Here is an 11,965-nt window from a genome sequence, read left to right as displayed (position 1 = left end):
TCAGTTGTCTCAGCCAGTATTTTTACTCAGCGTTTTGTTTGCCTTATTGGCTCATTAGCAGGTGTGTGGTGATGGATTGCACTACTCGGTACAGCCTGCTCGCTCTCCGTGTGGGGGGATTGGGACTCAAAATTTGCTGCAACACCAGTGTTTAATGGCTGCTAATTAGAATGACCACGAAAGGCTTGTGCTGCTATATCAGAAGCCTCTAACACACTTTCCGTGATTGTGTGTTGTTGTGTATAGGCAACTCATTAAAGTAAAAAAAAAAAACCTCAATAAATCAGAAAATCAAGCATTTCCTTCTAATCCTTAACTGAGGTCTTGATCTTTTTATCTCTCCTTCATTTCAGAATCACTCCAGGGTGTCAGGGTGGATTAAGATAAATTTGTTTAACAAAAACCAGAGGGTTTAGGAAGCTGAAGTACTTAGGTATAGCTGCATCTAATTAAAAAAAGAAAGCTTTCTTTGGATCCAGTACTCTGAAGTTAAAGTTGCCATGTCCACAAATTTCCTAAAAAAGGGGGAAAATCTTATACTGTTTTTAAAAATTACTTTTTTAAAAATACATTGTATTCATTATTTCTTATTAAAATGGACACTAATGTCCATGCAAGCTTAATTCTTTTTTCATAAATGATTTATTATATGATAAAATGTATTATATTACTATATTATTATATTAAAATGTAATGTATTACTTTCTTACATTTTTAACAAACAGTGTTACTACTGAAGCCAAATGCAAGTCTTACTACCTTAACTGTACAGATAAGACAGCTATAAATGTATATCATTAATACAGTATATTTATAATAATTAATAAATAATTAATGGCTGTTTCATATATTTCATATATATCATGTCTTGTATTGAGGAATGCGATTACTTCTTCCTATTATTATTATTATTATTATTATTATTATTATTATTATTATTATTATTATTATTATTATACATTTTATTATTATAATGCCTTAGAATTCATTGGAAAATGTTTCAATTTATACCCTTTTAACCAGTGTATTATGAGTGCCTAGGATAACACAGTCAAAATCATGGGCAAATACACAACAATAAACCTAGCAGTGCAAGTTGTATCTATTTTAAAACAAATACAACAGCTGAATGAAGGAGTGCACATTTTGGGCTGCAATTTCATTAGTCATGGGTCAGAGGTTAGAACCACAGATCTATGGTGCAGTGCAGATAATGACAACAGTGATTATAGGTAACACTAGCATTGGATTTCAAATCAATATCAGTTTCAAATAGAATTTTGCTAAACACCTTCTGGCTGTCCACATACACATAAAACACTACCATGACAGAATCAAGATGCAGAAAGACTCCATGCTGTCTGATGTAGACGCAGACTGGGAGAGATTTCCCTCAGGTAAACTTTACCAACCCACTTCAGCCTTTCTCAACAAGATCAACAGTAATCACTCTTCCTGTCTCTCTCTCTCTCTCTCTCTCTCTCTCTCTCTCTCTCTCTCTCTCTCCTACCTCCCTCTATCCTCTGCAGCTCTATCTGACCCATGGGGAATGGGGCAATGGATGAATGGATGTCAGACAGGGGATGGGTTGTTTAAATTTTAAATTGTTCTATATAGTGCTCTCCTTGGCTTTTAGTCTCTTATGACCCACAAACCTTTTTATTTCTTTCTCCATCTCTCTTTATGTCCCTTTTCCCTTTCTTTTCTCATTGACAATTGCAGCTACATTTTCGGCATCAATAAGTCCCCAACCTCTCTAATGTGGCCATTACTCTTCTACTCTCTTTCCAAATCATTTATAGCTTTGTTGTTCTTTCTAGTTGGACATTAATGTGCAAACAAGGATAGAAACAGCCTCAGACCACTAAAGATGTACAATAGAGCACTAAGTTTCATACATAGACATTAGATATACGCTCTCTTAGCTGTAATACAATGTAAGTGTTTTGTGTTCTCCTCTATGGCTGATAAATCTACCATAAAGAGACCCATAAACTGCATTGTTCCTAATGGGGTCTTGCATAAACTGGTTATAGATGCCTTCTATCTGTTGATCCTAGAAAAATACATCTATCATTATAGAAAATTAAAATCCTGAGTATCACATGCTGTAGTTAAACTTGGTGTTGTAGTTGGATATGTATCCAAATGGATGCAAATACAGGAATGAATTGGGGGATTTCTTTCCCCTTGAATGCTTGACCGAACGATTTACAGGACATCATGTTGAGACTAGAGATATGTATTAGAACTTGGATCCTGTGGGCCAACACATAAAATTTGCAGTGAAAGTCAACATGAGGCTATATGTGATGGATTTACCTCAACCTCAGTAACTACTCGGTCATAATGGAGGTAATGTTTCTTGTGATAAAGAATGGTGTTTTCACCCTTGACAAAAGGCAGAAAGTATATGGCTACTTTTTTCTTTTAAAAGTCTATGGATAAAAGTCTGTCTTTATTATCACTTTTTGAAGTGTTTAAATGTGACGATTTTGTGCTTTTTTTGTGATTGTGTGTTTTATCACCGTTTCCACATATTTTCATATTTTGATTCTGGAAAAGTATGATTCATTTGAACCAATTCATTTTTCTAGTAACAAAAAAGCTTCTTTAAACAACAGCAAAAAATTCACACATCCTTCCTTCACGTATATTGCACAAAATGTGGAAAAGATTCGAACACAACACAGCATCAGCATGAGGTGCTTTGTGTCTCATAAAAAAAAAAAAAAAAGAACAGGTTGAAGTGTATTTTGTTTAAACAAGCATCAAATGAAAAATTCAGAAGTCAATAGGCAGTAGAGTTTTCCCCCACTTTTTTTCTGCTGGATCAGTGAAGTAAACAGTAAAAAGTTATATCAGGAGCTTACACAATGTGCTTGTCTGTCAGGCAACTGTGAATGAAAGGCCTAGTGATTTGCCTAGAAATCACTAACAAAGGAAATGACTTTATGAACTTCCCAGAGACAACCAAAGTCAAACAAGTTACACAAGTCTTAATGCACCAGACATTTCAACCTTCCCAGTTGTAAAGCATCAGCAACTTAAACCCACAAAGCAAGTAAAACCTCACGCTTCTGAGCTGCACAGGCAAACAGAGAATGGGCACTTGCTTCTCACATTAGGGAAAAGATGCACTGGAGAGATACTTATGATGTCAGACACTGACAGGCCAAAAAAATAGGATAAATAAACAGGCGCTTTAGGACTGAACCCTGTTGTACCATTGCATCGGCATGGTGTGTCCGCAATTCAGACACAAAAATGGAACCAAGGAGTTCAAAAAGCGCTCTTTGCATTCTTGAATCGTTTCCATGGCCCCACAATTGACAGCAGATTGAAGGGTTTAGTGGGAAAATGGGGCATTTGTGTGTCGTACTGAATGTAGTAATGATTGCAGTTAACGAGTATGGGGGAGGGTGGAGGGGCCACGGTGAGCATCCAGCTCAAGAGAGCCCCCATTAGGTGAAAGCTGAATAGACTGGAAGCTTAAAATCATGTGATATTCTCCTAAGGCACTCAAATTAAAACTCAACTTGAAATCAAAAAGGCACATTGTTGCTTGTTAGCATATGTCATCAGTATTTATCAGGCTTGATCACAGAATTGTAAATATCATATCTACTAATAAACAGCTTCCGAATTTTGACTGTCACCATGTACTTGTGAGTTTGGAAGAAACAATATTAACCTAGTCCTTCACACAGGGTTGCCAGGATTGTGGGTTTTACTTTTTCTTGTGTGTCTGGAAAAAGCAAGCCTGTGGGTGGCAATTTTTTGACTGGTTTCAAAGCAGGTTGTGGCGATCAAGGTTAAATTTGAATAAATACATCCTCTTTTGTTCAATTCATTTTTTTCCCTGCTGTTAGCTGTACTGAAAGTTTGAGAGAAGGAAAGAGGAATTATGGATTGAGTAATGGCCTGTAAGGCAATCAGAAAAAAAAAAACGTATTGAAAATACTCACACCACAGTGAATTTGTTTGACAAACAAAGACCGACAAAAAGAGGAAAAACATGTTTTGCTTCCAATGCGAGTAGGTGAAGAGTTTTAGAAGTAGTTAAGCTGTAGATTTATTAAACCTGGCAACCCTTCCTCAATATGACTCTAAATTTAGAAAAGAATCGATCTAAAATAAAATAAAAAAAAATCTTCTGGGTTCTTTGGTCAGTCCCTTAACATGTCTGTGTAGATCAGAGGGATCTCCTATCAAAGAGTTCAGGGGAGAACATCTTCAGAATGCAAAAAACCATTCATTATAAAGAGAAACAACCATAGTATTCAGTTTAACTGTGTGCTTTGGAGAAATTCATCTTTTAAACACAAACCCAAGTAAATAAATAACTTTTAATTTTCACATTAGGAAGAAAAAAAATGGATGGATACAAAAATGGTCTGATGTGTAATTTCATGTGGAATGATGTGGAACACTTCAAAACCATAATCTCTTAATTATGATAAATTGTATAAGAGTAATGCTTGTACAAACCCTCAAAGAATAGTAGGAACCTTTCATATTCATCAAAAACAAAAACAAAACTCTTTCTCACTCTCTTTTCCCAGTGGTGAGGATGGATGGAGGAGCTCAGGCAGATTCTCAGCCATCACAGGCATGAAGGCAACAGCTGAAGGAGGTGACACCATCAAGCAGATGATGAAGAAGAAGTGCCAGTGAGAGCAAAGGGGTGGGAAGAGCGAGGAGAAAAGTGGCATGGTGGTTGTTCTGATGGTCATGACCTAACCGTGGCTATCAGCTCCTATTAAACCCAGTATGGACATTTACCTGATGCACTGGGTCTGTGGGCTTGAAGAACTTCAGCAGATCAGATGTTTTTGCCACATTCTTCACTTTTACAGAAACATCCTCATATTATCTAAATGTTCCATGGTCAAAACCCAGGCTGAAACCCAGTTCAGAACATACCAGCAGCAGTCATGTGTTATGACACTTTGATCTAAATTGGGCTTCATATAGCACTGGAATCTAATACATCTCATTTAACATCACCAACCAAATCTAAATGGCCTTATAGCATTTTCCAATGTATTATAACTAATGTATACTCCAAAATATATGTATGTAAACCATGCATTTGTTCCCTTAACAAACTAATCCATAAGGTTTCCACTTGAACCAAATGAAGATCATCAACCCAAGCACTTCATGCTTTAAAGACACTCCAAGAGCTAAGAAGGGAGGTCTGTTTTTCAGACTGATTGCACCTGTTGCCTCCTGCTCCTGATGATCTGGTCCCACCAAACTCTCAGATGAATTAGAGCTCTAGTTCTGGACCTATAGGCCTTATATGGACTCCAGAAGAATGCCTCAATCGCACTAACCTCCTTTGCTTTGTTTTGTCTTTGTTCTTAATATTCTTTATTCCAAACCTGCCTAAAAATAGGATTAAAAAGCATGTCTTTGAGGTGTTGGTCAGATTCCTTCCTTCAAAGTAGTCTACAGAAATTTGAAAGGTTGCCCTTTAAGTCCAGGCCTGTTAGTGGTGCTGTTTTTACCCTTAATGGTGGTTTGTGAAGTGAAGCCAATTCTGTATCAGCGAGTGTAGGCGACATCTTGAAAAGGTGACATTTACTGACCTTTACAGTTGTAATGACTCACATCTATACTTAGCGCACTCTCTCTCTCTCTCTCTCTCTCTCTCTCTCTCTCTCTCTCTCTCTATAAAGCAGATATGTTTTTTTGATATACCCACATACAATCTCTGTTTCCTCCACACATACATACTTTAAGTGCATCGTATTCCCTCCGCTATTACCTCACTTCCACCCAGATTTATGTTACAGTGCTGAGTTGTATGGTTCTTGTTTCACAGAAAGCAAACTATAGCAGGTCAGTGGGATGCAATTCTGCAATTCTCTACAGCAGAGGGAGTCGGCTTAATACATTACCCACTCCTTTCATACACATACAGATCACCAGTGTAATTCCCAGACTCAATACTCAATGATTCATCTTCAGACTTCTGTTCGCCATTTACCTCTCTCGGTTTCACCCCAAGGCTGACTAACCCAGGTTTGAGAACCATGGGTAAATGATTCATGCTGTGGTTGGTGAGTGGGCCACATGTGGTAAACTGGGGTCCATTAGATGCTCTAATGTGGTTGTGCTCAAAGCCAGCTCAGCATCTTTGGACTCTGAGTGGTTCTGCCTGGCTGTAAGTGCTGTATCACTGTGCTGGTGGTAATGCTGTTAAAACAGTAGGTCTAGCCAGCACCTTTAAAGATTCTTCAGTTTGTCCTTTTTGGGACCCCGTACATTTGCTAATTTGAGGAGGTTTTTCATGGAGAAAACCATTAGGTTTTATGTTGAACTGTGTAGTGTTTCCTATCAAACTAACTGTCTAATTGGTGGATTAGTTATAGGTAAAAACTACTAGCTATTCACAGCAAAGAAAGTGCAAATAAACTGGGGAAAACTTACATACCTAATATCAAATCACTTCACGTTGATCTGGTGATGCCCCAAGAAGGTACAAGATAGAAAGGGTAGAAAAGCAATCAAGAATGTGCCGTGTGAATGTGGGCAAACACTTACATAGTATCCATACACCACAACACAGCAACCAAAACCAACCAATTTCATGTGCTTCTTTTTCCCAAGGATTACATCCTTCCTTCATTAATCTAATGAGCGGTAGTGGCATAGACATACATTGAGTAGATACACACACTTGCATACATCTAGTTTTACTGTGTTTGCTGCATGGCTTTGTAGTTTACTCCACAATCCAGAATGGGAGCTTGTAATCTAGTGCATCACTCTCAGGTCACTGGGCACAAACTGAGGAATGGTGGTGGGATTCAAACTGCAATAAATAACCACTATAGTATTGATCAAACTTTGTTTAAGGAGCACAGTATTGAGACTTTTTTCTATTTTACTCAGGCTTATCTAATGTAAATAGTGGACAATAAAATTACTGCATACTGAAACAACTGTATATTTACTTATTTCTGTAGCATTGGCCTTGGAGCAGCTGAAAGATGCCCTCATGGTTGGATGTTAGTTTGACAGAACCTGGTGTGTACCATTGCCTTATTGCTTTGTTCCTTTGTTTTCACTTCACTTGGCTAATAATACTAGCTTTGGCTTGGCTTGATAAGCTAAAGTCAGTATTCACCTCCTGTCTGGCAGAGCAATAGAGAGTCTGTTCTTGCGCATTATTGTTCAGAGCCGTCCTCCTCACTCAGCTGGGTGCTTTCCATTAAATCATTCTATGGAGCGTATTATTGGCCTCTGCAGCTAGCTGCTGTGTTGGAGTGAAATGCGTTTTATGGCTCCATTGCCTCACTTGTGGAGCTCTACTCCACCGTTTTGCAGAAAGCACTTACAGGTGAAAAGGGAAGACAAGTCGCTTTATGTTTTTTTCCTCTTCATTGCTTCCTCTGTGAACACATACGGCAACAGAGGACAGCTGTCATCTTTTGTGTGGCCAGAGAAATGAAAACAAAGCTCTCAGTTTTGCAGACAATGATTTTCTGTCAGTTTGGTCTTCAGAGTACTGATATTTTCATACCATTAAAAAGGAATACAAGTGATTGAATGGATTAGAAATTGTTCTTAGTATTATAGTATAGTAAACAGAAGCTAACATGGATTATCTTCTACGAACTGCTCTTACGGCACAATGAAGCACTTCTATATTCAACATCTTAATGTACATTCTTCACTCAATAACCAGCTTTTGCTTCCATTTATCACCCAAGGATGAGTAGAGAATGTACAAAAGCCTAGTGATTAATATTAATATGCAAAATGTGTTGCGCTAGCTAACTTTGTCTTTTATTGTGTTCAGTTCTATTTTTATCCAGTGCTCTTCTTTTATAGAAAACATGGTTTTGTTTTTCTTGATAGAATTAACTTTTCAGAGCAGAATTTTATAAAGACAGTTTACTTTTGTAGCACTTAAACTGATTGAATTAATACACTCAAAGAGTATCAAGCACCACAAAGTGCCTGTGGACTTCGTCAGGTGTCTTTGAGCTACATTCATAAAATTCAATTTTGCATCGCTTTGCTCTATTTTTTTCTTTATGTCTGATCTGTATAAAATGTAAGTTGTATGTATGCTTTCTACATTTTATTGGGTCTTTAGTCAAGATAAAGATGGTCATGAATGCTACAGGACATTACATCATTATCAAAATAAACTACATCTGGGTTCAAGTTTAACAGAATAGGCTTGAACATTCACAAGATACACATGCTATATATGCTTAAGATCGTGAAATAAAATGCAGAAACTAACATCTATTGTCATGTACTGTCATGATGTGTTTTTATTATGCCATTCTATGCATTTACAGGATAATATAACATCAACCTAACAAAAACATATTGACCATAGGTACTGCATACATGTACGTTTGTTTTTGGCAAGCCTTTAAAACCCTACTTTAGATGGACATGGAGCCACTCATAAGAGTTCATATGGTTAGATAATGTCAAGGGTGATTCTCAAGCAGGATTTCACTCTATCAGTCCCTGCTTCCCTAATGGGGATGAATGTTAGTTGTACTTAGCCCATATTCTCCAATGCATTGTGTAAATGTGACAAATTTCATATAGTTGTTATGACAGTACACTTATGTAAATGACAAATGAGACAAATTAGTTATGTAATAGAATAAAAACAATTATGATTGCTCCTGTTTCATCTGAGTCTTCTTCTTCTTCTTCTACTTTTACTTAGTAAAATTGTAAGAATATTTGGCCAGACATTTAGGCTGAATAAATAAGCTTTGCTATATGTTTGATCAACATTAAACTGAAATGTGTCATGCTAATTTATAAGTCAGCATAATCTCTGAGTTCTTATATTGTTCAAAAGGTCCTGGTTACAACTCTGCTTGACTACATACAGTTTTAGGAAGAAACATTATTTCTAATCTCACTCACCAGTCACCCAGATGAGGCTAGGTTTCTTTATAAGTCTGGTTCCTCTTGAAGCTTCTTCCTCATATCGTATCAGGGAGTATTTCTTTGCAACCATTGGTCATTTGAGATAAATATAAATGTCATTTTAATGTAATTTTATTCTAAATATTTCCGTCCCTGTAAAGCTGCTTTGATGTCCATTATTCAAATAAAATTGAACTGAATGTAAAAATTCAAGGAAATAAAGGCGAATGAGTCACTATTAATTCAGAATAGATAGTACACCACATTAGTTAATTACCTGTATACACATACACAGTGAAAACTATGTATATTATTACAATTTATTAACTTAAATTAAATCTATATTGATTTATATTTAGGCTTTTTAATGTTGGGGTTTTTACAATGAACTTTAAATGAGTGTATTAGCATAATTTGATATGTCCTTGAGGAGGTTCAACAGAGAATTCTCTATTAAAGATGGTTCTAAGTAGTACTTTCAAATATAATTAGCAGAATCAAAGTTACAGTAAGCTTCATTTTCCAATGTGAAATGCATAAACATTACTTGAAGAACTAAGCAACTAACTGTAAAGATCCAAATAGAAGCTAACTAATGTATGCAACATTTCAATTATAAGTTTCAACTAAGCAAGCTTATCTACCCTTGATTGCATGCAAAGCAAAGAACTCTTAGCTATCTGATGATCCAAGCAAACGTAAAGAATCCTTAAATAAGCAAAGTTTCTGGTAGAAACTGACAACTCTTAGCTACCTGATGTTTCAAGTAGAAGCTATAAACCGGCATCTCTCAAAATGTTCAGGTAGATTCTAAGAATTTATATATCTCAAAAAGTTTTCAAAAGAAACCAAAGACTATAACCTTCCTTCATTTCTATAAAAACTCAGAGACCTCATCTATAAAATGTTTCAAGCAAATATTAAGAACCCTTAAACAACCAAAGTTCAATCAAGTAGAAGCTATGACCACTTGACTACCAAAAGTTTTGGGTAGAATCTAAGAATTCTAAGGTATTCAGTGGTTTTTAATTTTTTTTAATTAAGGTTAATTTTTTTTAATTAAGGCTTTAATTAGGTTAATTTTTTTAAATTTAAGAATCCTTAACTTTCCAAAGTTCAACATTTCTAACTTGAAGATTAACACCATTATATATTCAAAGATTCAAGTATCCTTAGTAGTAGTAATTACACTTATCAATAACTTATAATTTAAACTATAATTTATAATTAAACTTATAATTTATACTAACTTATAGTATAAACTTATACTTATAGTATAATTTATACCAACTTATAATTAAACTAATTACACTTATCAAATGTGAAGCTTCAACTAAAAGCCAAGCATCCTGGTTTTTATGTAGAAACTAATAACTCTTAACTGTCCAAAATTCCAGATGGAAGTTGACAACTTTTAACAACTCCATTGTATATAGAGAAAATAAGATCCCATAACTATTCAAACCTCTGAGTAGAACTGATTCAAAATTCTAAGTAATTCCAAGTAAAACAAAAGAACACTTACAGATCTCAACAAAAGCTAAGAATTCATATTTATCTATGGTTCCATGCACATTCCACACTTAAAACCCTTAACTACCCCAAAGCAATGACAAATCATCTGTTTAAACCAACATATAGATTTTGTTTTTTAAACACTGGATAAGGCACAAAGTACCAATTCTCCAGACATCATCAGAGCATAAAATCCCACACAATATGTGGTAACCAGTATTGCTGACAACATCTATCCACAAACCGTTAACTTTTATAGTAAATAAACATTGTCCATGAGGGAAAGCTATTGGAAATTCAGTTGCTACTTGGTATTGCTGTAGTGTGTGAGAAGTGTGGGAAACAGGGGCTGGAAGAGAACCAACATCCCACTCTGAAGCTCTAAGGTTTTTTCAACAGAAAGGAGCACTACTGAAAATATTCTTGTAATATCACCTTCCAAATCCAATTCTCAGCCACTGTGTGCTAATGCATATATGCTGTATGTTTTTCCTCTTTAAAGGATATGGTCTTTTTTTCAAATTCCTCACCTTAAAGTCCACGACATTCTCAAAACCTCCAAGTATAGAAAAGTTTAGAAAATTTGCTCAGATTTTACAAGTTTGAAGTTGTTTTAATGGCTTAAAAGGACATCAATTGATCAGTGGGAAGCTAAAATTTATTATTGTCTCTGTCAATCCAATTAAAGAAAAACAAGAATAGAATAGTAGTCTTGAACCACTCTGTCATGACTGAGTGAAAATCACTATGGGAATGACAAGCTCACTAGTCTATACACCTTAATTGCCAAACCTCATGGTCTCTGTAGGGAATATAAGAACTGTTTTTAATTCTTTTAGGAACATCAGTGTAGGTAGAGAGGAAAAGACCACAGAGTAGTGCTGGGTAAAGTATTTGCCAAACCACACAGCAAAACACATCCATATGCTTCATTAAAGCTTGGCCCCTGACCCACTGCAATCCATGCGCCACTTAGCTTCTCATAGATCTGCCCAATAAAATTCAGTTTTATTACACATGCATTAAAATAAAGGCACCTATTTCAGCAAGAGCTCTAAAAAGAAAAAAGAGACTCATAAGTGCCTTCACTTTATGGCTGTGAGAAGGTAAAGAATCCTCCACACACCCAGTGCAGCTATTACCGACTCCTGATCTCCTAAGTATAAGTGTTTAATTTGGGAAAAATCTACTCAGACCCAGATGTGGATCAGTCGGGTGATGCAAAAACGATAAGCTGTCACAGCCCATGCCTTTAATTAAATTATCCAGTCAAACTAAATGTCAAGGTAAAATGGAGTTGATAATCAAATAATAAGTCCTTCACCAATTCAATCTGCTGAAACGGTTCAACAGTGGGTGGTGGGAGAGATGAGGTAGATAACAAGTAGTCGTCAAAGGGTCATTTCTGGTGTAAAACTGAACCATAATGGTTAAATGATGCCACTGCTGAAGCTATGCACATGAGTATGATTATGTGAAAACACAAACACCGCTCAAGTGAGAAACAAGCAGAAACCAGAGAGGGGAA

The 11,965-nt window shown here is 36.0% G+C and overlaps 1 protein-coding gene across 1 annotated transcript in view; it reads left to right on the top strand.

Moving 5' to 3' along the window:
- Window positions 1-8,666, top strand: part of ngfra (nerve growth factor receptor a (TNFR superfamily, member 16)) — a 41,948-nt gene extending 33,282 nt beyond the window's left edge. Inside the window, exon 6 of the mRNA XM_060892906.1 lies at window positions 4,566-8,666. Coding sequence (XP_060748889.1) covers window positions 4,566-4,618 — 53 coding nt within the window. The 3' untranslated portion in view covers window positions 4,619-8,666. The remainder of the gene's footprint in view (window positions 1-4,565) is intronic.
- Window positions 8,667-11,965: the final 3,299 nt, after the last annotated feature.

The sequence above is a fragment of the Tachysurus vachellii genome, chromosome 18 (genome assembly GCF_030014155.1).
Source record: "Tachysurus vachellii isolate PV-2020 chromosome 18, HZAU_Pvac_v1, whole genome shotgun sequence".
Classification (NCBI taxonomy): Eukaryota; Metazoa; Chordata; class Actinopteri; order Siluriformes; family Bagridae; genus Tachysurus; species Tachysurus vachellii.
Note: the sequence above shows the minus strand (reverse complement) of the source record. Positions and strands in the feature narration are given on the sequence as shown.